Source organism: Marmota monax, unplaced genomic scaffold (genome assembly GCF_021218885.2).
Source record: "Marmota monax isolate L192 unplaced genomic scaffold, Marmota_monax_Labrador192_F-V1.1 WCK01_AAM20220418_F8-fsc00190, whole genome shotgun sequence".
Classification (NCBI taxonomy): Eukaryota; Metazoa; Chordata; class Mammalia; order Rodentia; family Sciuridae; genus Marmota; species Marmota monax.
This window is the reverse complement of record NW_026693010.1, coordinates 1258686-1285424: the sequence shown is the minus strand read 5'-3', so window position 1 is coordinate 1285424 and position 26739 is coordinate 1258686. Positions and strand designations below refer to the sequence as shown.

Below are 26739 nucleotides of genomic sequence, written 5' to 3'. Positions count from 1 at the left end.
CAAGCCAGTTAGGGTCAGGGTCAGAGTCAGGGGCTCAGTGAATAGCTTGGGCTTCAAAGGTAGGCTGGGGTAGCAGGACCTCTTTGGGGAGAACCTGGTCAGATAAGGCTTCCTCTCCCACCCCCACATCCACACTGGGGATTGAACCCAGGAGTGCCCAACCACTGAGCTATACCCCCAGCACTTTTCATTTTATCTTGAGACGGGGGTTTCATTAAGTTGCTCAGGCAGACCTTGAACTTCCAATCCTCCCGCCTTAGCCTCTCCAGTCGCTGGGATTATAGGAGTGTGCCACTGCACTGGGCCAGATTGCCTATTACCCTCCTCTGAACCCTATCGGCCACTCTCTCAGCAGGACACTGGTGGCTGCTGGGGGTACACGCGGGGTCAGGCAGGGGAAAAAACTGGCCAGTATTCTTCCCTTAGAGCTCTCCATTAGGGCAGTTGCCCTTCTCACATTCTGAACCCTGGGTTATGCAGACCCAAGACCACTTGCCCCACTGCCAGCCTGATTCTCTACCAGCTCAGGTACTGCCTGACATCGTGAGCACTCACAGTCCCTGCCCCCACCCAGACCTGAAGCCTGGGAACCCCAACATTACCTTACTTCCTCATTCCTGCCCTGCCCGATCCCACCCCACCCCTCCCTGATCCCAGACCCAGGGAGGTCTGGATAGTCCCTTACCCTGCCTGCTCTGCCTCTGGCTTCAAGCCCTGGTGCATCCATGGGGGAGCAGGGACTGCTTCTGGCAACTGCTCCCAGAGGTGGCCAAAAGCTGAAGGCACTCAGCCCACTTGCCCCAGGTCCCCAGCTGACTCAGACCTGGCTCTGTGTCCCAGTGCGAATCTGCCTGGGCACTGCCCCCTGGCTGTCCAGAGAGCAGGGAGGGGCCAGGGGGAGCTGGGAGAGATGCATCCCCCACTCACCTTGTACCTAAGCCCTCAGGAGATAAAAATTCATTGTTGGGACGTTGGCCCACCCTCAGTAACTTGGCCCAACTCCAGCCAGGGTCTAGGTCAGGTTCTGGCTCTGAGCTGTGAGGAGGGGCATCTAAGGTAGCTGGTCTCAGCTTCCTCTTAGCTCTCAGCCTTCCCGGAAAGCCTCAGCTGCTAATGCCAGCAGGTTCTCTGGCAGCCTGGCTCTCAGAGTGCAGGCAAATTCCAGAGAGAAGGGGCACGCACAAGGGCACACTGCAGCTTCTCCTGGAAGCTCTTCCGCTGCTAACACCTGCAGATCACGCCCCCAGACACACACTCAAGGGGCAGCACTCCCCCTAGAGTAACCTGACAACTTTCTTTACTGGAAAGTCCCTGCCACATGTAACCCAAATATTTCAAGCCACAAGCCTTGGCCTGTTCCTGTCCCCCAGGAGCCTAGGCCTGCCTAGGATGAGGCAGAACAGTGCCCATCCCCACAGGGCAAGGCCAACTCAGCGAGACAAATGGAGCCAGAGTCCCATAGTCGAGGCCCGTTTTTCCTGTAGCACAGGCAGGCGCCTTCCCAGTTCTGGGCCTGCCTCAGTCTCTCTGTTGATACGATAGGTAGCAAAGGGTCACCCACCAAAAGGAGCCTTCCAGCATGGCCCTGAGTGCATGGGTCTAGGTCTCCCACTCCCAACCAGCTTGGCCCTGCCCCCTCAGTAGAGAGGCACCATTTTAATTCACATTTATTTTTAGAATAAATACTCCATTATGCACTTTCAGACTGGGGTGGTGGTGCTGCTGGATAGTTACCAGAGCAGCTCTCCCTGGTCAGCTGCAGTAAAGAGATCTTCTGCCACTCCAATATTCTCCCCCACAAACGTCTGAAATATCTTCCTCTTTGCCTCCCTGCTGAGCAGCCAAGCATGGCTGAGGACAAAGATTCCATGACTCTGGGCCTCAGAGTTGGAGGCAGGGCCTAATGACCTAATGACCACCTGGAATCCTAGCCTAGAGCTGAGTGCCACGCCCTGACGACCCCCTCAGGCCAGGGAGCCCTGGATGCAAGTAATCAGCTGGATCCTGAAAGTAGACAACTCTATCTCCGCGAAGAGCACGCGGTCCTGAGCGGTTCCTGAGCCCACAGCCTCAGCTGCAGCCCTCAGCAGGTCCTGGGCATGCTGCAGGAGGCTCTGGTTCCGACGGCGGCGCAGTCTGCGCAGTGCCAGAATGGCCAGTATGTGGTTTTGCCTGCAGAAACACAGAGTTGCACCCCTTGACACTCCAACGACTGGGAATTGACGGAACCCCTGGGCTGGGGAGGAAGCATGAATCACTCAGCATTCCTGAAGCTCATCAGAGAGGCCAGGACTGACCCAGGACAGGAGGAGGGGGCTCCAGAGGGAAGTGGAAGCATGGGACTGGGGGCAGGAGCACCGTACCTGGGCCTGGAGGGGCCAGGAACAGGCGCGCGCGCCGGGGAGGGGTCATGCCCACAAGGAAAGGCCCTGCGCAAAGCGAGGGAGTCGGGAGACCAGTCCAAGAAACGGTGCTGGTGGTGAGGGAGGGAGGGGCGATGGGATGCAGTGTGGGAGGTAGGGTTCAGGCCAGGAGGCCTCGGGGTCTGGGAAAGGTGTTCACGCTGCCAGCAGCAAGGAGCGAGGCGCCGTGGAGGCAGAAGACTCCCGCCCAAAGACATCGAGAGTTGCCCCCTCCCACGAGATCACAGTGAGGGGCTCTCAGAACCGCCCCCAGCAGGTAACGAGGATGCAGCGAGAAGGGACTGGAGGGAAACCCCGGATCGATGTAATGTGGCAGTCACTCCAACCGGGAACAGCAGCCATGACCCAGGAACGAGGCTGGGCCAGGGACTTTCAGCAGCTCCCCATCCTGGAATCTCCAAAGCCACCGAGTGCGCTGAACCGGGATTTCCATAGGCTCCGATGACTCACAGCTCCCCGCCCCCACCCCTGCATCAAAGCCTTCCTCCTCTGGCCCATCGAAGTCTGGGGCATTCAGAGGGGGCTTGTTCCGGGCTGGGGATCGCGGGAGGCGGAGGCATGACCCCCGCCCCTGAGACTGATCGCGCCCTGAGACTGACCGGAACTCGGGTCGAGAATACGCGGAAGGGCTCGCCTTGGTTCCAGGGCCCGGGGTCAGAGGCGCCTCCCTGGATGCGGTCCTCACACACATGCGCATGCAGGTCCGCAGGTCCACGCTGGGTTCAAGTGCCACCCTCCGCTGATTACCAGCCCACCCACTGCCACCTAGACCGGCGTGTGTGTGTGTGTGTGTGTGTGTGTGTTTCTGGGGATTGAACCCAGGGCTTTGAGCGTGCAAGGCAGGCACTCCACTAACTGAGCAATATCCCCAGTCCTGCCACCTAGACTCTTGAGAGCAAATGTCAAGCTTCGAGTTCCGGCTCTCATTCCGAACTTGGTTGGGGCGCAGGTGGGCTACGAACCTGATGTCGGGGTAGCTCTGGATGAGTGTCTCCAGGTGCCGTTGGATGTCGTCTTTGTAACTCTCACCCAGGATCTCCGCCACGCAAGGGATGGCTTGGTTAAGCCATGTGGCTTCAGAGCCCTTTGCAGACAGGAAAATATGTGTGGGCCGGCCACCGCTCCCAGGAGCCCCTGCCTGCAGCCTCTCCTTTAGTGCACCGCTAGCCCTGCAACCGCCTGGCAGCAGTCCCCCATGTGACTGCCTCATGTCCCTTCCCACAGCTGGAAGGGACACAGGGCTGGGCACTGAAGTCGCATCTGCAACACAGTATTAGCCTTCCTGCCTACCTCCAGCACACCTGTTTTCCCGTCTCTGCCCAGATGGGAAGACTGAGGCCCCAACCGGGAAGTGCTGCCAGGAACCATTGTGAGGGAGGGATCAGCAACCCAGATAAAGGGTGCGTGGGGAGCAGGGACTGCCTGGGCTCCCAGGGCTCCGGGTCTGTAGTGCCTAGGGGCCTCCAGGAGGCTTTGCCCATCAGATAGGGCTGCAACCCTTGCTCCTTCCCTTAAAGTCCAGGTAACTGCACATGTATGCAAAGTGTCCCCTTCACCCAGCCACCCTCCCTCCTGATAGAGCATGCAGAGGAGAACTTTTGCTGCCCAAGGGCAGCTGAGTGCTAGGCCCCTTCCCCCAACCCCAACCTGATTCTCTTTAGTGCAGAATAGAAATAATACGAGGCGCTAGTGGAGGGCCTGGTGGCTGAATGCTGCTCCTACCAGGCCCTGGAAGGTGTCACTGATTGCCTGGGCATCCAGGTTCATCTTCTGGGAGCCATTCACACGCTCCACGCCCCGAAACCGCTCACGGGGCCTCAATGCCTGTGCCAGGTACTCCCGGACAATGTAACGGTGCACCTCCTGCAGAGTCTCCTGGGCAGGCATGGACAGGGTCAGGGTCAACAAACCCAGCCCCTGGGCACTCTGCAGGGCCCTCCCCCTCCAAGTACCTTTGCCAGTGTTGGGGTTACATGCTTGAGGTGGTGGGCAAAGGCCACCACCTTGTCCATGATGGGATGCAGTGTGTCCTGTGTCAGCCAGCTCTTGGTGCTTAGGGCCCCGAAGAGTGGCTGGGAACAGAGAGGTATGGGAGTGAGCCCAATGCACCATCCCTGACCTCCTTTTCTGCTGGATTCCCTGTGCCATCCATCTCCTAGCCACCCATTGTATCACTGGGCCTTTCCCAGAATGCCTCCTCCAGGCAGAAGCTCCAGTGGCAGGGTTTGAATTTTAGTGACCATCCTGCTTAGGGTTTGCCTGGGGACAACTTGAGGGTCAGGGTGAAGGGTCCAGGCCTGATTCCTTGGACCCACTATCCTGGCCTCTTAGAGGTCAACAGAAGGGGCGAGTTTCCCAAATACCCCTGCTCAGTTGGAAGCTCGTCAGGGCCCTGCCCATCCCCAAAACACAGGGCCCTGAAACTGCCCCTGGGGTTTCAAATGAATGCTGGGACATGGACCCAGACTCCATGGAATAGGTGGCACCTACTGGCTATGGCATGTAGGAAGGAAAGGGCTGTCCCATTCACCTGCACATCATGCTGCAAGCCCTGGAGCAAGTGCTTCTGGAAGTTACAGGTAGCAGACACTAGCGGCTTCTCCAACTCCTCTAGAGTTCCTGGGAACCTGGCCAGAAGACTGGTCCTGGGAAGGTCCAAGACAAGTGAAGAGATGGCCATGGGGGAGTGGCTGGGAAACAAGACCCAGCACACACCCCTGTACGCTGGGCACTGTACAAGCTCCATTCATTTAGACTATAGTGTGAAGGATGGTCCCTGGAGCTGCATAGTGCAAGCCCTAGGAGCCAATCATAGAAGGGATAGACCAGCTTCCCTCTGGCAGCTCTGGGACTTGGGCCCCAGACTCCAGGGAGTAGATCACACCTGCTGGGAAGCAGGAAGAGAAAATCCCCTATCCCTTGGTGATGGGACAGTGCAACACAACCATGCTGGGTAGAGACCCTCCACTGAACTTCATCATTTCCTGCTGAAGGAAACTGAGGGTCAGGCTACACCCAGTCCCCACAGGCTAGGAACAGCATGGCAGGCTGAAGTTCTGTCACTGCCTACCAAGGGGTGGAGAATGCTCCCTGGCCATGAGCCCCCAGGGTCTCTGTGCTGAGGAGCAGCCTGGTAGTGTGAGGCCCTGGGTTCCATCCTCAGCAACAGACAGAGACAGACAGACAGATACACTCTGTCTTGGAGAAGTAGTGTCTCATCACCATCATGGACTCAGGTAGGCCTGGTTCATGTCCTGGCTCCACCACCCACTGGTTACAACAGTGGACAAGGGTCATTTCCAGAGCCTCCACTTCCCCACTGGTAGGTGGGTTCAAGACCCTCTGGAAGAATGGCATTAGGTGGGTAGAGCACACACATGACTGGCACATCTCAAGTGTCCACAAGAAGAGGAGTTCCCACAGCTCTGGAGAGCAGATGCTCTGGTCCCACCCTAGATGAGGAAAGAGGTGCAGAGCTAGCCAGCGACAGTCTGGGATCCCACAGGTGGCCCAGAGTCTGCCTTCTGCAGTGGGAGGACACCAAGGCACAGTGGAATTGGAGGCACAGAAGCAGTCTGCCCATCCCCCAGGGAGGGCTTCCCCCCCCCCCCGCTGGGAACAGAGGGGGCCCAGACCCCAGACAGCACAGCCCAGGGCCGAGTGTCAGGGAGGGCTTCTCTGAGGAGGGGGTGCACCCCCAAAGGAAGAAGTCTGGCTGGGACGAAGGGAGAAAAAACAGCCCTGCGACTAGGGCAGTGGGCCTCCTTGGCCACTGATCAGCGCTAAGCCCTCCCGCATCCCTCTCAGGGCCCCAGCTCGGCTGGGCTGAATGAGGTCAGCATGGCAGGAGCCGGGGCGGAGAGCGTCGGTCCCTGGAGGTCTTAAGAGCCTGCCGGAATTCACACTCCGGGAGCGCCCTCCACGCCCGCCCGGGTCCCAGCTCCTCTCTCCATCACTCGCCGGCACAGAGGCCGCCGCGGCCTCCCGGAGGGTTTCCAGAGCTCGCGCGCCTCCTGCTGGCCACGCTGGGCAGTGCTCCTGCGGAAGAGCTAGAGAGACCTACCTCAGCTCCTCGCAGGCGTTAATATAGGCGCCCAGGTGCGGCTCGCTCACCGCCTCCGACTCCAGAAAAGACTTTTCAAACCTGGGGGCAGGGTACGCAGACGCCTTGGGGATCACTCCCGGCTGCTCTATGACCTCGGGCCCCCGCCCAAACTAAAAGAACTGAGATGAAGGTCTCTCCCTCCCACTGGACTCTTGCATCCTGAGTCCACAGGGTGGACGCCGCCCACTCCTGGCCCCACCATTCCATCCACCCGACTCTGGCCGAGGACGCGCACGCACCTGGGCAGGAACAGGCGCAGCGCCCGCGCGCAGATCCGCAGGGTGGTGGCTTCCAGCTCCGCAGAGATAGCGCCGGCCGCTTTCACATGCTCCGCCACCAGCTGCGAGCCACGCTGAGTTGAGCGCGGTCCGGGCCCCAACCCGGATGCAGGGATGCTTATGGCCCACCCCGCTCTGCCTCACAGTCACGGTTCCAGCTTTTTTTTTTTTTTTTTGTACCGGAGGTTAAACCCAGGGGTCCTTAACCACTGAGCCACATCCCAGGCCTTTTTATTTTTTATTTTGAAACGGTCTCACTAAGTTGCTTATGTCCTCGTTAAATTGCTGAGTCTGACCTTGAACTTGCAATCCTTCTGCTTCAGCTCTTGAGCCACTGGGATTACAGGACGGCTCCAGCTTTAAGCAGGCCCCAACCTGAAGGTCAACTCCCCACACGTGGTCCACCAGTCAATCAGGAGCTGTACCCCAGCCTAGCCATGTGCCCCAGGGGTCCCTGGTCGCACCCCACCGGAGGCCTCAGGATCCCGTTTAATAGGCAGGAATGGTTAGCACTGGATATGATAGCTCTGGGGTCCCACCTCGGGCCTAAGGTCTGAACACAAGCCCCTCTCCCCGACCCCCCCCCCACTGCCCGCCTCCCCTCACCCCGCGTCTCCTCCCAGGCCCACCATGTGGACATCAATGGACAGGGATGCATGGTAGAGGCCCTGAAGCACCTCAGGGGCTTCCCCGGCTGCCCAGCGATTCTGCTCCAGCTGCAGGATGCCCTCGAAGCAGCTTGCGATCTTGGTCTTTGGGGAGAAGGATGAGGCTACGGTGAGACCCTTCCAGGAGGGGGTTCTGTCCCCCACCCCCCACCCGCCTCCAGAACCCCTCTTGCGCCTTCCTGGGACCACCCTCCCCCAGGATCCTGCCCTTGGATCCATGCCTGACTGGCATTACCTCCAAGAAACTGGTGTAGTCGCTCTCCAGTCGAGCCCACACGTCAGGCGCTAGGAGTGGGGGCAGCGGTTCCGTGAGCAGTGCCAGGTCCGGGGCGCCCAGGAAGTCAGGGCTGGAAAACCGTCAAGTGGGGGTGCTGGCCTGGGTTGGGCTCCAATGCTGCAGGGAGTCCCCCCTTACAATAGGCTCACAGTCTAAAGGTATTGTGCAAGGCCCTGAGCTTGGATTTCTGTCCACACATTTCATCCCCATCCACCACCCCTGCCCTCTAGGGGTGCATGCCACTACCTCCCTCCCCCGGAAGCTTCTGACCACTGGATTTCCTGGCATTCCAGCAGCTGTGCCTGCTCTGAATGCTTAAAGAGATGTCCAAATGGACCTCTGCCAGGCTGCCTCAGTGGTGACCTCTACCCTCATGGTTGGCCTACACCCAAGACTCGGCTCTAAGCAACACACACACAGAGTACAGCTCAGGGACCCATCTCCATCCAACTCACACCAGAGAGGGGCTGGTACCAGCCTGAGGTCAATACAGCAATTTAAGGAGCCCAGGATTTTCAGGCAGCCTTCTTCCCCAAGCATCCCTGCCTCTGATGCTGGGAACCACTGGTTCTAAGAGGTAATCCGCCCCCATCACATCTCAGAGCTAGAGGTGGAACCCTCAACAGGCTGTACCCTGCACTTGGGTTCCCATCTGATGGGGAAAGTGGGGGTCAGCCTACACTGAGCGCTGTGAAACCACAGGGTGTCCTGCCTGGAGAAGTGCCTTTCTCTAAGGTACACACAGGCACCTTGTGCACTAGCATAAGTCCTCTAACTGGGTTCCCTGCTCCCATGGGAATCTCTCCACGGAGACTTTCCAGCTTCAGGAAGCTGCTCAGGAGTGGGTCCCTAGGAAAGGCTGGGGTGGGAGTCACAGCTCAACCTAACAGGAAGGAAAGAATGCCAAAGTCCCTGTGAGGGGCAGGGAGGTTTTCACCAGCTTTCTCCCAGGGAGGGAATGAAGAAGAAAGGAACCCGGGGCAAGTTTCCCAAGGCCTCCACGTTGGGCAGTTGAGTCCGTTCTCGCCCTGTGGCGCAGTGGCTCTGGCCTCACCTGCCATAGACATTGGCTGCCCAGTCCAGCAGAAGGTAGAGCTGCTCACAGCCGCGGGCGGCTTGCGCGAGCTCCTGCAGGCGCTGGGCCACCGCGCTGTGGAAGGCGCGGAGGTAGGTTTCCCACGCTGGGAAGCCGGCGGCCGCGTAAGCCGGTTGCACCACCAGCCGCACCTTCTGAAGATCGCGTCGAACCAAGCCACCAAGCTCTGCCAGAAGCTGGGCTAGGTCGGAAGCGCCCTTGTCAGGCTCAGAAGTCAGCCCGGCGTCTGACCGCTGCACTCGCTCCTGCGCGCTGCGCCGCACAGCGTCCTCCCAGTGCTGGCGCCAGTGGCGGGGTGTGCGCAGGAAGTCGCCGTCGGCTGGGAGCTCCGGGTGGGCCTCCTCTTCTGCGCGCACCAGCCGGGCCACTTCAACAAGCGCGGCCTGGTCTATGCCTTCGGGACCCAATGTCTCGCGCACGATGGCGCCAATCTCCGCCGCCAGCCCATCGTAATGTAGGCACACGTCCATGGCGCGCCGCGCAAAGGCGGTGGGGTCCTGCTCAAAGGTGCGAGAGGCTTTCTCTGCTACCAGCTTTGTCTCCAGGTACCGGAGCTGTTCGAAAGCAGCTAGCAGCTGCCGCTCAGTGATGAGGTCAGCCACGGATTTGCCTTCTGTAAGGGCAGATGACAAGAGGGGTAGTGAGATGGATCACCCCGGGACCCTGGGCTGAACTGAGACCTGGAGGTCCCTGTCAAATCCTGCCCAGGGCAGCCCAGTCCCTCCCTCGAACGCCCTGGGCCTAGCTGAAAACCTTCACAGGCAGCCTCACCTGCCAGGAGCCCTTGCTCATAATCACATTGGTAGAAATAGGACCAGAGACCCAAGCCTGCCTGGAAAGAGCAATTTGGACCAGTCTCTGCTCTCCCCACTTGCAGTTCATACCTTCCTCCTTGCTCCCACCCCACCCCACCCTAGTGGCCTCATGTGCAGCCCAGATGGCAAGTGTAATAGGTTAGATCTCTGGCCGCATGTGTCCTGTGATGCCCAGGCTTCTGCCCCAGCATCTAGAGTCAATGTTTCTGGCTGCGTCGCTCCCTGCCAGCCCCACGCCCAGGAGCCCTCTTCTACCTGTATCCTTCCTTCAGGGTCCAATTTGTCCTCCTCTGGGCAGTCCCAGAGCCTCCTCCACACCCTCTGTGACTCCCTAATCAGAGAGGGCGGGTGCCTTGCGAATGGCCCTGGTTTGACCAGGAACCAGGCTGTGAACATCTGTGCAGAGGCTTCTGTAGTCATGCAAATCCTGGTTCAAATCTCATTTCTCTGCTTCTCCAGCTGTGTGGCTGGAAGGAAGCCACTTAAAGTGAGCCTCACTTTTCTCATTTGCCTAGTGGGGGCTTCACCTAAGACACTGTTAAGAACCCGAAGTGAGGTTGTGCAGAAGGCAGGGTTTGAGGGAGCTGGGCCTCAATGAGAGGCTGTTGGAAGCCCTGGCTCAGCAGCTGCCTCCTCTGGCTCAGTTTCCTCTCTTGCTCAGTGTTGTCAGTGAGGCCCTCACCTGCCTCAGGTTCCAGGTCCCCAGGCCCCACCCGGGTGGATGCATGCTGGCTGACACCATCTGTGAACACACAGGGCTCCTCTGCCATAGCAGCCCCCTGGGAGTGGCCAGCAGCTAGACCTTCATCTGGAGTACGCCGGAAAGACCGGAACAGGGAACGGGAGCTTCGCCTGAGCCGGCCTTGGTCCTCCTTGGAGGCCTGAGAGGCCTTCTGGCTTGCCCAGGAGAAGGCCCGCTTCAGGGTGTCCAGGCCTGGCCTTGTGGTATCCTCATGGTGGGCGTTTGGCTCCTTTCCACTGCTGATCTGCCCAGTACCCTGAGCTGGGGTCTGGGTTTTCAGCTCAGGCTCCTTGGGGCTCTGCAGTTCTGGCCCAGGGGTCACTGTCCGTGGTGATAGCATCTTGGTAGCAGGAGAACTGGGGATGAGAAGGAGATTCAGGAGGCCCACAGGGTTCCCAGCCTCAGGGAACAGATACAGAACCCTTGGGAGCCCCATGGGACTTGACCAGACCCAGGGCCCCTGTCAACCTTCCTGGAAGCAGCAACCTTCAGTCTGTCCAAAAGGAAGAGTCAGCAGGCAACTACCTGGGCTACTGCCAGACTATCTAGCAGGCCACTAGGAAGCTTTCCCTGCCACCACTGCACAAAATGCCTACCCCCATGCCCAACAGCAATTCAGCCTTCCAGACCAGCCCTTCCCACCAGAATTGGGGGGGGGGACATGCAGATTCTGGGGCCTAGTCTGTTCCACTGCCCACAGAAGGGCAGGGCCCAGCAACCACATCCAGGACTTTGGTACTGTAAGTTCTGAGACCCCCAAATCCCCCTCTCCCTCCCTCCACCAGCCCCTTTACTGCCTAACCCTTTCCACCTGAAAATCCAGACTGCTTCTGCTTAAAGATGAGGTAGGGACCCCCACGGGAGTCCTTTTTCTTCTGAGCTGGAGGGAGGTGCTGTGGGGCTTGAGGGCACTGGCTTAAGCCACCCTGCTGCTTATCGAGACCACACAGCCTTTAGGGAAGGGTGGTAGGAGGGGCCTTGGGTTTATATTTAACAGGGGGTGGAGAGGGTTTCCATGTTGTTTCCCACCCACTGTACGGCCCACTCCCCTCCCCCATCTCCACCACAGAGAGTGAGGTGGGGGTCCCAATGGTATGGGGCACACATACCACCCTCTGCAAGGCTCTACCACATCCCCTTTCAGCCTGAACTTAGCCAGGATGTTTGCTTTTCTGGCTTTGGGCTAAGTTGGGGGTGGGAGAGTAGAGGGAGCTAGCTCTCCAGCCGGCAGGCCACAGGCTGGGACCTTCCACCTGCCCTGTTGTGCAACGGGGCAGGGTGGGGGAGGGTTTGGGCTAGTAAGGTATCACTTTATCCTTGGAGAAACTAAGGCCAAAAGAAGGGCTGGATGGATGTACTGAAGTTACAGCCCAACAGAGGCAGAGCCCACAGCTCCTCCCAAGGGCTACCCATCACCCCAGGCACCAAGCAAAGCCCCGGCTGGAGCCAGCACAAGACCTCTGGGTGGCACCAGGCTAGAACTGCCCCTCCTTGGGCCTCAGTTCGCCCTGACCCTCACCCACCCCTATGCCCTCCAGCAAGGTTTCTGTTCAGGGCCAGCTGACACCTACCTTCCTCCAGGATCCAGAGGCCACTGGGCAGCTGGAAGAAGGCCCAGTTGAGGGAAACAGACACAAGTGATTGATGGGGACCTTATCGGCCCCACCCCGGTCACAGGTCACCATCCTCCTCTGGAGCCAGGGTTCAGGGACCCTGCCCCACTCAGACTTAATCCACACATGTCAAGGATCTAACCAACCTCCCCTCTCCTCTTCCTGGGTCCCCTCAGTACTTGCCTTGGGGGGCTGGTGCCCACAGAGCAAAAGCACAAAAGAGCCAGTTACAGCTCAAACTGACACAGCCCAATGCCTGACACAGATCAGGTCCCCAAGACAACAAGGCTGCTGGATTCATTTGCCTCCCGTCACAAGAGAGGAGCCTGAGGCCCACAGCTGGCTCTTGCCTCAAGCCACCGGCTCAGGGGTGGGAGAGCCAGGGCTGCCTGGAAACAGGGAGCCAAGGCTCTGCTGTCCTCATCCCGCAGCACCAGGACCTCAGGGTTCTGCCCATGGAGCTCTCTGTTTGGCAGAGGACCCTATGGAGGACACGGATGTCCTGAGAGAGGTCAGACTTAGCAGTTCTCTCCCAGGGAGCCCAGGGATGGATTTTAGGGTAAGGTGGGACAGCTGAGCAGGTGGATCTCAAGGGAGGTCAACAGGCAAAGGCTTGGGGCTCCCTCAGCCTGCTCAAGCACTCCTGTCCCAAACCAGAGCCAGCAAGGGCCCCAGAGGGCCCCTCAGCCTGCAACCACAGCACCAGGGACCAGCACCAGCTGCTCCCAGCAGCTTCCCCCAAAATTCTTGACCTTCCTGGTCCAAAGGGATCATTCCTCGCTTTAAGCCATTCCATGGCTCCCTAGTGCCCTCAAGCCAACCCTGAGATTTTTCTGGACTGAACCTTCTCTGGCTCCAACCCATCCAGTCTTATAGGCCTCCCTTCTGTCTCCCTGAATGTCAGCCTCCAGGCTGTCCCTCAGGCTCGTCCCCCTAACCTCCCTTCCTCTGTCCCCCAATTCTGACCTGAGTTTCAGGAGCTGAGGGTACCCCCACCTCCAAGACTCCTCCAACGGTGCTGTGTGATGTGCCCTCACCATCTGACTGTCCAGTGGGCACTCAGGATTGTCCCTGCAGTGACGTGGCCCTCCTTCCTGACCTGCACTCTCTGTCCATCTCCCCTTCCCTACCACCCCAGAGCACAGTCTAGAAAAAGAGTGAACCATTCAGTGTAAGGGGTGCCCCCTCAACCCTAGGCTGGTCTGGCCAGGTGCCACCCTGGTGCCCTCTGGGCTGACCTGTGGGCCCCCACCCCCACTCTAGCTGGGCCTCTCCCCTGAGCCTGCCCAACATGGCCATGGGGCCCTCTCTCTGACTCTCCTTCTGTTTCCCTGTCCATACTGCGCTGAGCATCCAGGGAAGCCCAACTTCTGTGCCCTAGCTCCCTGACGGATCCGCACTGGCTGAGCTCTAAGGTCCTTCAGACCCAGGCCAGCCTGAGCCCTAGGCCCTGAACCACACACTCTCTAGGTCAGGCTGCCACATCTGTTGCAGGGCCAGTGGCAGGGGACTAAAGTCACACAGAAGACACAATCATGGGAACTCCCACCCTGGTCACCGGGTTGTAACTGAGAATTCAAGTCTGTGCTTTCCCTCCCTCCCTAACCCCAGCCTCTCTTCTACCTCCTTTTCCTAGACCTTCCCTCTACAGCAGCTTGGTCCTCAGTCAACCCTCAGTGCTCACTGCGCCCTCTTTTCCCCACCCACCCTGGGAAGGGCCATCACATCTTTTAAAGCTCAGAAATGGCCACTGTGACCTGGGCCAGAAGTGCCCCCCCAATTCCCGCCTGCCATCCACCTCCACCTGATCACAGCCTCCTAACCTCTCTCCGTACTGAACTCCTTGGGTTCCTGGAGCAGAAGGGAGGCCTTGCTGAAACCCCAACCTGCCTAGAAAGCTTTCCTTGCAAGATGGAAGTCTGAGAACATGGGAAAGAACAAGGATGTCTGTTCTCGTTACTATTCTAAATTGTTTGCCTAGAAGAACTAATTCAGGCAAAAAGGCAAGAAAAAATAAATAATAACTATAAATATTAGGGAGAAACAGATAAAACTGTCATTCACTGGTGGTGTGATTATCGGCTTAGAAAATCTGAGTCTGAAAATAATGAGAGCTAACAGAAGAGTTTGGTGGGTAAGTTTCATGGATTGATTTTGGAAATACAATCAGTAGCTCTCCTACACCCAGCAAAGCCTATTAGAAAAACACACATTAAGAAAGTCATTTGAGCCAAGTGCAGTAGCACACACCTATAATCCGAGGGACTCAGGAGGCTGAGGCTAGAGGATCACAAATTCAAAGCCAGCCTCAGTAATCTAGCCAGGCCCTCAGCAATTTAGCAAGACCCTGTCTCAAAATAAAAAATAAAAAGGGCTAGGGATGTGGCTCAGTGGTAAAATGCCCCTAGGTACAATCCTTAGTACTCCCAAAAAAAGTCACTTAAAGCCAGGCACAGTGGCATACATCTATAATCCCAGGGACTCAAGGAGGCTGAAGCAAAAGGGTTTGCAAGATGGAGGCCAGCCTCAGTAGTTTAATGAGACCCTAAACAACTTGGTGAGACCCTGACTCAAAATAAAAAATATAAAGGACCAGGAATGTAGCTCAGTGGTAGAGCACCCTTGAGTTCAATCCCCAGTATCAAAAAGAAAAAAAAAAAGCACTTAAAAATCTTTTTTTCCAGGCTGGGGTTATAGCTTAGTGGTAGAGCACTTTTCTCACACATGTGAGGCACTGGGTTCAATTCTCAGAACTAAATTAAAGAAAGAAAGGAAGGAAGGAAGGAAGGAAGGTGTTGTGTTCATCCAAAAAAAAAAAAAAAAGAAGTCTGTTTTTCCAGTGACTTGAGGAAGGATCACAAGTTCGAGGCCGCCCTGGGCAACTTGGTTTAACTCTGTCTCAAAATTAAAAAATAAATAAATAAATAAAATAAAAAGGGCTGGGGGTCTAGCTCAGTGGCAGAATGCCAGGGTTTAATCTCCAGTACTGGGCTGGGGGTGGGGACAAAAAGGCCCCCTTCACAGTAGCCAAAAACCAGAACGCTCCCAGGCTGCCATCACCCTGAAGAACAACCTCCTCCTTAGCTTGCATCGGAGGCCCTTCCTAACTGCCCCTCGTGCTCTGCCCCACCCTGTCACCACTCTGACCCCAGAAGCACTCACCACTCCTCCACACCTTTGCACAGACTTGTGACCTCTGCCACACTTTCTCCAGCTACCTGCTCCTTCAGGCTTAGCAGAAGAGGTTCCTCCTCTGAGGAGCCCCAGGACACAGTCAGCACCTCCTGTTGTGGGTCCAGTCCCAGCCCTGGCCACACCATCTCCATGACTAAGGGGCAGGTACATAGTCTGGGATGTCTCTGCCTGTGACCAGGAGCCTGCGGAGCAGGGAATGGAGCCGACCCAGCCCCCAGCCAGGGCCAGTACAGGGCAGGTGCCCAGGGAAAATGAATAAGTGGATCTAAGGTATGGTGTGAGTCTGGGGATATGTCCACACTTAGTGTATGTGAGCTTGGCATGTCTGCACGTGGGCCTGTCTCCTGTGTGTGACTGTTCAGTAGGTGTGTGCCTCAGGGGGCTCCAGGGGGCTTTCTCCAGGGTCCACCTGTGTCTGTCTGCATCTTCATGAACACCTTCATGTCTCTGTGCTTTCTGCTTGTGTGTTGACTGCCGGGGTATGAGGGCGGATGAGTCCCTGTGGCTGAGCGGCACTGTGGCCCAGCCACCCTGGGCTGGAAGGCCACTAGCAGAGCTGCAGTGGTTTCAGTCCCTTGAGTCCCTGCCAGCTATCTGCAGCTCCCGTCCGCCCTTCTGCCCCACCTAACCAGGACATACCTGAGGGAGCAGACACTGAGCCCAGGCAGCCGGTGCCCTGGAAGAGCCGACCGAGTGAGACCCTGAGAGACAGGTCCAGGCCTGGGACATCCAAAACAGCCCGAGTGACCAACAGCTGGGACTTCCCAGCTGAGCGGTCAGCACCGCCCAGGCCCACTGGGCCCCACCCCCACCCCATCCTCAACCCAGACCCCATACTTTCACTTTCAAAAGAGCCCCGCCCTTTTCCAGAGGCAATCACTCCAACCTTTGATCCCCCTGGCAAGCTGAGACAGAGGCAGAGGGCCAGGAGCCTCTGGAGGGAAGGGAGAGAGGACCATTCTTGGGACCCGGACTGAGGCAGTGGGGGCGAATGCTAGCAGGGACTTCTACCAACCCCTCCTGTGGCCAGAGGCCAGGGGCACAGGCATTGACTCGGGGACACCTACCTTGAGGGAAGGGGCTCCAGCACCAGGCCTATCCATCAAATTCATCCCAAGGCCCCTTGCACCCTGCTGTGGCAGAAAGCCAGAGCAGAAACTTTTGCCCTAGGGAGTCCCTGGGTTCTATCCCCAGCCCAGGATGAGAGAAAAAAGTGCACTCACAGGGACACCCATGGAGTAGTTGTCCCCTCCATTCCTGAGGAGCGAGGAGGGGCAGTGTCTGGGCGGGGAGCAGTACAACTGCAGAGGTGTGGCTGAGCCTGATGCCAAGGGACAAGGGCCCCACTCCTCCGCATCAAGTCAGATCGAAGGCATTTTGTGGGGAGGGTCACAGAGCCCTCCTGGAGAAGGAAGCCCCCACCCCTTCCCAGGGGGATTCCAAGCAAGCGTCCTAAGAAAGAAAGTCAGGGAAAATCCAAGGAGGACAGATTCTGGCCTGTCCCACCCTGGACTGGAACCAGCTAGCTGCCCCAGGCAGGATGCTGAGTGTGTTAGTGTCCCAGGGTCACCATGCAAAGCACCACAGACTGGGGGGCTTAAACAGTTTTTCTCTCACAGCTCTGCAGACCAGGGATAAGGCTAAGATGCAGCAGGGCTGGTTTGTCTCCTCGAAGGTCTGTAGGTGACCGCCTTCTCCCAGCACCTTTACCTGGTTTTCACTCTGTGCATGTCTGTGTCAATTTCCTTTTTCTATTGGATGAGGGCCCAATCTAATGACCTCATTTTAATTATTTACTTTCTTAAAGAGCCCATCTCCAAATAAGGTCACCTTCTGATGTTCTGGGGTTAAGATTTCAACATATGAAATTGGGGGGGACAATATTCAGTCCATAGCAAACTGGAAGGTACCCAGGATGCTGCCCAGGCATCTGCAGACAGGCCGTTTCAGATCCAAAGACACCAGCACTCCTCCAGATAGGCCTCTTGCTAATCTAGCTCCTGAGCCCTGGGTCCCCTCTGTGGAGTGGGAAGAGTCGCAGTTCCAGCCTCCAAGGAACACAGCAGGCTTGTGGTCCTGTGCTCCCGGCTCTGCCTGGCTTGCCCTCTGGTCCCCAACAGTTAGAGGAAATGAGAGATGAGAGGGAATTAGAACAACTCAAGACTCAGGGCAAGAGCCGGGGGCAGTGACTCACACCTGTAATCTCAGCAACTCGGGAGGCTGAGGCAGGAGGATCTCAAGTTCAAAGCCAGCCTAAGTAACTTATTGAGGCCCTGAACAACTCAGAGAGACCCTGTTTCTAAATAAAATATAAAAAAGAGCTGGGGATGTGAATCAGTGGTTAATGCCCCTGGGTTCAATCCCCTGTACCAAAAGAGAGGGGTGGGGGTAGGGGCCCAAGATGAGTGCAGCCAGGTTATATCAGGGCCCCTGGACCTCCAGTTATGGGTCATCTTCACTCAAGTCCTAGGGGCCTGAACAGCTCCAGGGCCTGGGGCCTGCTCTCAAGCTCCCAGTGACACCCCAGGCCTGGGTCCACTTTCCAACTTACAGTTGTTCTTTTATTCTGTTTCCATGTTGTTTCCCCCTAACTTTCCCAGTAAAATCCCTGTAGAAAAGTCCCTGCCTTGTCTCAGGGGAGGCTGGGGCACAGGACTGGCCTGGCAGGGGTCAGAAGGCAGAGCAGGGAGCAATTGAGAGGGAGAAACATGGCTGGGCCATGCACAGAACACAATCCCAGTTCCCTGCCTCTCCGGCAGGGGCACTTCCTGAGCCTCGGTTTACTACTCCATAAAGTGGAGTTATTGGGGGGACCAAAGGGACTCACTTCAGTTGAGGACCTGGCTCCTAGGTAGGGGAGGGTGGGGAGAAGGACCCTCCCCACCAGCTGCCTGCCAGTCCTAGGGTTCTTTTGGAGTCAGGCAGTGACAGCAGAATTCAGATGCCAGAGGCGTCAAACCACCTACACTGTTCTGGGTCCAGGGTGGAGCCCGATCTGAGGACAGGAGCCCCTGGTTTTATCTTCCACTCCTCCACCGGCTGCAGGGCATGGCAGGGGTAGTGCCCGCTCTGAGTCTCCATCCGTCCTGCGAACATTGCAGAGCATTGGGCGCCCACCTCAGAACGCACCGTGCAGTGGCCCTGGTGACCGCCAGGGGGAGCCGCAGAATGATACTGCGTGGCCTCGCGCTGGGGACGGGTCCACGGGAGGGGCGGGGCGGAGGGCGGGGCAGCCTCTGGCTCCGCCCCGCCCGCGTCCGCTGCGCTCCGCGTGAGGGCAGTGGTCAGTCTGGGGCCTCGGAGTGCCCTGGTAGACGGTGAGCGGCAGAGTGACGTCGTGGTGGCCTCTCGGTCGACCTGGCGTTCCGTCGGAGCCCCGCTGTCTGACCGCTGTGGGGACGTGGCCAGGTCGTGTTTACACGGCTGCAACAGTCCCTGCCCCCGAGCCGAGCGGTGCGGGTTCAAGCTTAGTAAACGGCACCGTCGCCCGGCCGGCGCCCTGCCTGCCGGGCTCCCTCACCCCACAGCCCGGGTGTCGCAATACTTCCCGCGAAATGTCTGCCCCCTTTCCCGCTCCCCCGTCTCTGTCCCGGGCTCCTGACCCCACGGGGAGGGCGGGGGACAGGGAGGATCCTGAAGGACATGAGAAGGGCACATGGGGACATCCTGGGCCCATATTGGCCCCACGTGTTTAATATCAGAGCATTTAATATCAGAGCAGGCTCACGGGAGAACGCTGCCTCCTCTCCCCAACCCCGCCCCGCACACCTCTCCCCTTTTGGGGGTGGGCTGTTTTTAGAAGGAAGGCCTGTGGAGGAAGTGCGCCTTGGTCCTGGAAGTCAGCACTGGGACTAGGAGAGAACAGAGGGCTCTGGGTGTCCACCTACCCTGCAGCTGGAAACGGCACTGACCCACCCACTGGCGCCTGTGGACTTCGTGGAGCTAACATTCAAGGAGGCTCCCCTCTGCCTGGCCCTGAACTTCCTCAGGTCTGGCTCAGGCCCGCCAAGGGCAGGAGGCCAGGCTGTGAGCCTGGGAGGACAGCCTACGGTGGGGGGGACAGGGGACTTGGCCCTGGGCAGGGCAGCTTTCTGCCATACCAGCCTGCCCTGACCAGGCAGCAGCCCCCCTGCCCACCCCAGCGATGGCACAGTGCCCAGAGACCTTGTCATGGACCTGCTGGAGGGAAGAGACACTCACATGGAGCAGGAAAAGGTGCCTGCCCATGTAACCTCCTGTGTGGGCTCTGTTACCAGCTCGGTGGCTTCCTAGCCTAAAAGGTCCCTTCAAAGACCCAAAACTGGCATTGAGCATCTCACTTTGCATCTTAGTTTCCTCATTTGTAAAATGGGACTTTTCAAGGAGTTAATAAGATCCAACTTGGTATAGGACACTTGATCCTGTGCCCTATTGCACCCAGATTAAGGGGGGGGGGGTGACAGGTTCAGGAATCATGCCATTAAGGCCCAAGGAGGAGTGTAGAAGAGGAAGGCCATGTAGAAGAGGCTGGTCCTTCCTTAAGTAGCCTAGGCTGAGGCACAGTAGGGAGGGGGTCCCTAGGCAGGGGCAGCAGAAGGGTAAACACTACAGCACCTGACAGCCCCATCCTGCAGTGTTCCCACCCCACCCAGTCAGTCACTCTCCATCCCCACCCAAGTGCCAAACCTCGAAGTGGCCACCCACCTGGCACTCTGGCTTGGTCAGCCTGGGTTCTAAGGACAGTCTGGAAGGCCACGAGTAGAACCAAAATTGTCCTCAGTCCCTTGAATCTCCACCAAGTGTGCCCACTGGTGACCAGGAAGTGCCTTTATTTCTGATCCAAACCACAGAACAAGGAGGATGTGGTCCAGACCGGGCCTTGGAGGGAAAAGGCAGGGGCTGAGGTCCTGGCCAGACCTGGTGAGACAGGAAGCTCTGCCAACTGGGTGTCTGGGCAGGACAAGCCCTCTCTGTGCAGTAGCCCAGCCACCCTGGGACTGAGGCCCTTTCAGCAGTCAGAGAGCAGAGCCCCTCCATGTCTTTCTCTGTCACTGGGCCAGAGGTGCCTGGTCCATGGAGCTGGCACACTCACTGCCAACATCATCCGCCGCCTTCCCTGATGCTCCTTGTAGACTTGGGGAGGGGGCTGCAAAAATAGAAGGGCCTCCATGTTGGTGGAGGGCTCCAGCCTGGGTGGATCCCACAGGTCTAAGGCCAGCCTTTGGCAGGCACCTGGGCCAGGGCAATCCACTTCTTCCCCAGGGATGAGAAGGAGGGATATGCTAGTTAGGGAGGGAGGAAAACTTGCTCTAAGAGCAGGAGCACTCCTCCCCTCCCCTATGTATCAGAGAAAAGGGGTGGCAGTGAAGGGTAGTCCAGGGCACACCTGGGACCTTTCCAGGACCTTAATCCCAGTGGTTACCCAAGAGACAGTCCCTGATGCTGTCCTGGGTCCTGGGCAGAAACTGACAAAGGGTGAGAAGCTTTGAGCAGGGGAGATTATAGGCATGGATGCCTTCTGGGCCTAAGCTACAGGGTTGCTGACCACAAGGACTCCTGCCCAGGGGCTAAGGTCTGCAGATAGACAGAGGGCAGGCGGGAGGCCCAGCATCCCTGGCTGGGGCTGGGTTCATTTTCTCACTAGGGGCTAGACCCTAGGGGGTTTCAGGCACAAAACTTCTGAGGACACAGCTCAGTCTTCGTGTCCCCTCCCCAACCCCAGTAGCTTCAGAGCCATCCCCAGAGACCCTCCACTGCCCAGCCTGCTGCCATCCTTTGCCCTGGGCCTGGGCCTGGTGATCCTCCTGCCCCAGGGTCCTCCAGAAGCTCCAGCCTTTGCACAGGGCATCTGCTGCCAGGACAGGAACTGGCCATTGGGCTGCCCATGTCCCCAACTGTGCACTTGTATTTACCCTGACTCCTCTAGACTCCAGTGGGCAATGTGCAGTGTTCCAAAGGTCTTGAATCAATGAGGGAGGGAATAAAAAGAGAGGGAGGGTTGGTGGGGAGGGGTGAGAATGTGCAGTCATTCACTCACCAAATGCTGACTGTGTACCTTCCAGGTGCCAGGCCTGGGGTCACAGGGGTGGGTGAGGGGACCTTAATTGCAGGTGGGAGAGAGGAGGGCGATAAGGAGGAGACAAGGCTAGGTGGCACCTAGGAACCTGGATGGACACAGGCTGGAGGTAGGTCAGGTGGATGTAAGCAAGCTCAAGGGATCCAGCACCTCTTTCAAGAATGGGCAGGAATGAGGCCCTGCTTTGGACTTGGGAGACAGTGGCCATCTTTTCCTCTCAGCACCCCCACAGGTAGCCTCACTCACCAGCAGCAACAACCTGGCTCGGAAGGGCACCCCTCTGGATGCCCTCTGGGGGCCAGCGCAGCTCCCCACTTTCCACAGCACCTGCCTCACTGGGCTCCACCACGATTGAGGGCAGCCGCGGGCCCAGCCGAGGGCCCTTCTCCCGGGCACTCCCCACTGCCTGCAGAGAAAGTTGACAGGGGTCAGGGCAATACCAAGCCCTGGGCTCCCTGCCCCCTCACTCCTCCCCTGCCCTCTGCCCCATTAGGAGTTCCAGGCAGGCGTGAGCATGAGTGTGCATGCACACACATGGGTATCCCCAAGATGGGTATGCCCCCCCATCCCACTACCAGGGAGGGGGGCACTTGGCTGCTGGGGTCACAGCTCTCCCTGAGCCACCATAGAACATACATGACTCATTCTCAGAAGCTTATTTCACAGACAGGAGCCTGAGGCTGGAGAGGCCAGGGTTACTCCAGGAGTGATATGTACCCCCAGCTGTTCCTGTATCTGGAAGCCTGCACAACCCCTTCCTGGGGTCTTCCCTGCTGGGACATTGGCCTCCTCCTTCCATTCAGAGGAGCTGGGAGGATGTTGCCATGACAACCTGAGCTCTGGCTCTCAGCTCATTGTTCAGTGCCCACACCAGCCCTTTGGGTGCCCTCAGCTTCTCCGCCTCCCATTCAAGACCTTGCAAGGTGGAGGCCACGGTACTACCTCACACACCTCCATCTCTCAGCACCCCAGTGGCCTGGACCTGCCTGTGCTGTCCCACTTCTTGCCCTGGCTTAGGCGGTTTCCCTCTTTCTGGAGCTCCCCACCTCCCATCTTTTCCATCTAAGAGGACAGCTCCTTGGTGCAGGTCCTCTGTCCCACAGTGGTACATGTGCCCTAAGGAAGGGCAGGAACACAGCAGGTGGAACTTTGCTAAACAGTCCTTGAACAACTGCAGAATCACCTGGCAGTGGACTTCAATGCACATTGGACCCTCTATTATTTTTCCCACTATGTTATATTTAGCATAATTTGGTCAATTTCATTCCAACAACAGAGAGGAATGACTTGATTTTTTTTTAGGACCCTCTCTTAACCAAGTACTTCAGGTGACCCTGAGTTTTGAGAACAGGCATCACCAGGTTGGACCTTCTGTGGAACGAAAGAGCAGATAGACATCAAAGGACAGCAGAGAAGCCCCCCCCCCCACCTCTTGCACTATCAGTTCAGGGCTCCTTTCCCATCCTGTCTCCCACCCCACATGCCATTTTCCTTCCTGCCCCACCCCCAGCCAGGGGACTACTCTGCTCAGTGTCCTCACTCTGTTGAAGAGGGCCCAGACTGGCAGAGTTTGCAGGGCAGCTGTGCGGTGGCCCCAGATTCCAGGATGGCACTGTGCAACTCTGGGCTGCTCTCTGCTGGCTCCATGGCTCCCGGCCCAGCACTGGAACCCAAAGCACCCAGGCTGCTTCCTCTGTGCAGAGACCTCAGTCAGGTCTTTGCTGCCTCTATGGTCCACTCCCAGAAAACAAGTTGAAGGCAGGCCCCTGGTATTGCATCACCCAACAGTGAATAGAGTATGCTCTTAATCTTGGGGAACAAGTCCTGGTGTCCCCAAATCCATAGGGGTGCTAAGTAAGTCAGGATGGCTCACCTTCAATTGCTTTCTGCACCAGACTTCGATAAAAAAAAGCAACGACCTCCCCCACCTGATGGGTAAACTGAGGCCAGCAGTGAAGAGAGGCCTGCCCCAAGTCATGAGCCAGTGCTTGAGGCTAGCTATCTTCTGTCCCCTCACCCCACACCTCAACCACTTACCTTCCCTTCTGGGCCGCCGGTTCCCTCAACAGGGCTTAGCTCTGACAAGGTGGGCTGGGAGGTGCTCATGCTGCTGCCTTGACAGGCTGCACAAAGAGGGGCAGGAATGAGGTGTCCACTGTGGCTGAAGCTGGATACCCCCTCCTCCCAAAAGCCTTTAGACTGCCCTCCTCCCACCCACCCTACCCTGCCTGGCACAGTGACTCCTATAGGATCTTTATCATGCTTCTCCCTGCTGAGCCCCCACCCAGGGGGGCACTGGACAGCTGCCACACAGTGCCTAAGGCTGCAGAGAGGCACAAGTAGGAAGGGAAGAGACTGAACTAGCCTCAAGGCCCAGGAAGGTCCCCTGGAAGAAGGTCTGCTGGCCTGAGGGATGAGTAGGAGACAACCAGGTCAGCTGGGAGGAGAGACCTGTGTTCTGAAGTAGAGAACAGCCAGGGGAGGGCACAGAGGACCTGGGGAACCAAGTGGTTTTCTGAGCCAGGGACCTGGAGTAGCAAAGGCTGGGCCTCATGTCTATTATTATTATTATTATTTTAGTTTTAGATGGACACAATATCTTTATTTTATTTTTATGTGGTGCTGAGAATCGAACCCAGTGCCTCACGAATGCTAGGTGAACCACTTGAGCCACATTCCCTAGCTCCCCCCAGTTTCTTCTTACACTTCACATATCCAGTTAGGCCCTTAGCTCCCACCATCAGAGGGGAAATGATATCCTGCCTACACGTGGCCATGCCCACCCAGGTGGGGCATAGGGCAAGTGAGCTCCAAGGGCTCTGGAAAGAGAAGACCAACTGCCTCTTCACCTGCAGTGTGGCCAGGTGGGCTCTAGGGGATATGTCCAGGCCAGTGGCAGAAATGGGGGTGGGTTTTGGCAGTTAGAGGCCTGATCCTGGATGGCAGCAGGGGGCCACAGGCAAGGGGCATAAGAGCTGGAAGAAGACTGGACCCAGGGAGAGCAGTGACCAGCAGAATAGAATGCCTGTGACATCCTGCTGGCTGAGAATGAGGCGCTGTGGGCACCCAGCAAGGGCAGGGGCTGCTATTCTGGGAAGTGAGGTTTCCTTCACCAAACACGCAGTTCAGGTCAGCTCAGGTCCCACAGATGCCCAGGAAGGAGAGGGGCACACACTGTTGGGGGACATCCCCAAGCAATGAGCAGCCAGTCCATGTCTACTGGAGAGGCTCCCCAGTCCCAGAGCCCATGGCATGCCTCCATGACCCATGGTCCCAGGTCTGGCCCTCCACTGAGCCTCTTCCAGGATTTCATCCCAGGGCCTGGAAATCTCTAATAGAGTCCACAGAAGCCAGGACAGAGCCCAGAGAAGGGCAAGGCAGGGAAACTACTGGCCACAGAGACCAAGGCAAGGAGAAGGAGCTGGAGAGAGACAGAGAGGGCACCAGCGAGGAATGAGAACCGAGAGACGATAGAGCTGTCACAGTGAACAAGTCAGAGTGGGTCGGTGCCCAAGAGCTGCTCCTCTCCTGCTGGGGTCCAGTACCAACGTGGGCAGGCGGCACTGCGAGCACCGGTCCACATCTCCAGGGGCTCCCAAGTGTAGAGGGCCAGGTACCCACCTGCACAACCGCCAGCGGTTCTGCTCTTGCCCAGATCCCAGTGTCCCATCTCCAAGGATGATCCAGAGACCCAAGCCTACCTTTCCACGCCAGCTCCTGCTCAACCCCCTTCTCCTCTCCCACCCACCCGCGCCGGCCGCCAGGGCTCACTTGGGCGCACGTCCAGAAAAGGTGGGGAGGGGGCGCCCCTGCGCCTCACGCACACTCACCGCCTGCGCTGGGTGCTCCCGCCCGGACCTCCGCTCGCCAGGCGCTGCGCTCGCCGGCCTGGGGCTCTCCTCCCCGCGTCCCGCCCTCCCCCGCACTCTCCGCCCACACGCGCCAGCTTTCCTGGCCTCTCGTTCACACTCCCGCCTTCTGCTGGTGGGGCGTGGCCACCCCTCAGGGCTCCTTTCCTGCCCCTTCTAACCTCGGCCTCATTCTCCCCAATCCCTTCCCTGAGAACCTGACCCTAGCCACTTGGGTGCAGAATTAGGTGGCGCCAGAAATAGGAAGAGGACTCCCTTCCTTTGGAACAACAGAAGAGAGAAGTGAAAAGGACACTGAAAATCCAAAGTGGGGAGATCAATCCACAGCCCCTCTCACCTTAATTCCGTCTCGTTTCCTCCAAAAGGAGCAAAGCAACCCTGGAGCAAAGCAACTATCAATTATCTACTATCATTCACTATCAATAAATAACCCATCATCCTTCCTACCCACTGTCCACCATCTGCCTTCCACCCTCCAACTACCATCCATTCATTCACCATCCACCATTCAGTCATCATCCAGGATCCAATATCCTTCCACTATCTACCACCAGCTGTCATCCAACAACCAATATCCATTAACCATCAATCTCTGTCACTACATGCTGTCCAACCAGAATCCATCCACTATGCATTCATCCACACAACACCCACACCCACGATTTGCCAAGTACCAATACACCAGGAAAATACTCATCAATCCAACAACATTCATTTACCAAGCTTCATCCACTGTTTATCCAGTCATCACCCACTGTGTAGCAGCTTTCCATCAAATGTTTAACAATTGTCCATCCACATGTTGTGAGTCCATCTACCATTTATCTGTCAATCATCAATCTACTCTCTAGTTATTATTCATATATCCCGAGTCATCCATTGGCTTTCATCCAATCAGCCACAATTCATCCATCAATAATGCAGTCATCAATCATTTAGCATCTGCCATCTATTAATATTTCTATGAACTATACAATCCACCATCCATCCATCCACCACTGACACACCCTGCACCATCTCTTATTGCCATCCAACTCATATATACCTATTCAATGTCTGTCACTAGATATCCTCCATCCATCCATTATAAAACTACAATTCACTGTTCATTCAAAATCCATCCAAGGGCTAGGGTTGTAGCTCAGTGATAGAGCACTTGCCTAGCATATGTGAGGCACTGGGTTCAATTTTTAGCAACACATATAAATAAATAAAAGTCCATCAACAACAAAAAAATTTAAAAATTGGTGAGTTAAAAAAACCTTCCAAGTATCATCTACCATCAATTTTATATGCACCCATCCTAAAAAAAAAGTACTGAGTGTCATCTATGTGACAGGCATTGTTGTAGGTGTTGGTTACAGTCAAGAAACAGCAGTGAGCATTCCTTGACCATCATCCATCCACCATATAATCCATTCACCATCCATCCATGTATGGTCCCCCATCTATTATTCACTATCCATTCAGTATTCATCATTGTTGGTCATCCATTCACTAACCATTTGCTATCTGTCTATCTGTCCATTAAACCATTCATTTACCATATACCATTCACTACCTTTCATCCATTCAACATCTCTCCACTATCTAACCACCCACC

General features: G+C 57.0%; 2 protein-coding genes across 5 annotated transcripts; both read right to left on the bottom strand.

Annotated features, from left to right (window-relative positions):
• Positions 1 to 1641: 1641 nt before the first annotated feature.
• Positions 1642 to 18358, bottom strand: Exoc3l4 (exocyst complex component 3 like 4). 4 transcript variants are annotated; one of them, XM_058582221.1, is made up of 12 exons: positions 18179 to 18358; positions 10345 to 10760; positions 8806 to 9460; positions 7710 to 7821; positions 7484 to 7558; positions 6768 to 6868; positions 6487 to 6567; positions 4954 to 5068; positions 4376 to 4495; positions 4146 to 4298; positions 3386 to 3507; positions 1642 to 2172 (listed from the first exon to the last, which is right to left on the bottom strand). In XM_058582221.1, the coding sequence occupies exons 1-12, from the start codon at positions 18316 to 18318 to the stop codon at positions 1965 to 1967; spliced, it is 2298 nt and encodes a 765-aa protein (XP_058438204.1). In that variant the 5' UTR covers positions 18319 to 18358; the 3' UTR covers positions 1642 to 1964. The 4 variants fall into 4 exon arrangements, with proteins under 4 accessions (XP_058438204.1, XP_046309070.2, XP_046309071.1 ...); XM_046453114.2 differs by having other exon boundaries at positions 7436 to 7558; positions 18179 to 18356; XM_046453115.2 differs by lacking the exon at positions 18179 to 18358 and adding an exon at positions 15852 to 16002 and having other exon boundaries at positions 7436 to 7558.
• Positions 18359 to 20003: 1645 nt separating this feature from the next.
• Lbhd2 (LBH domain containing 2) lies at positions 20004 to 25179 on the bottom strand. Its single transcript, XM_046453117.1, has 4 exons — positions 25098 to 25179; positions 23305 to 23390; positions 21514 to 21673; positions 20004 to 20337 (listed from the first exon to the last, which is right to left on the bottom strand). Exons 2-4 carry the CDS (start codon positions 23371 to 23373, stop codon positions 20240 to 20242), a joined length of 327 nt encoding a protein of 108 aa, XP_046309073.1. The 5' UTR covers positions 23374 to 23390; positions 25098 to 25179; the 3' UTR covers positions 20004 to 20239.
• Between the last annotated feature and the right edge of the window lie 1560 nt (positions 25180 to 26739).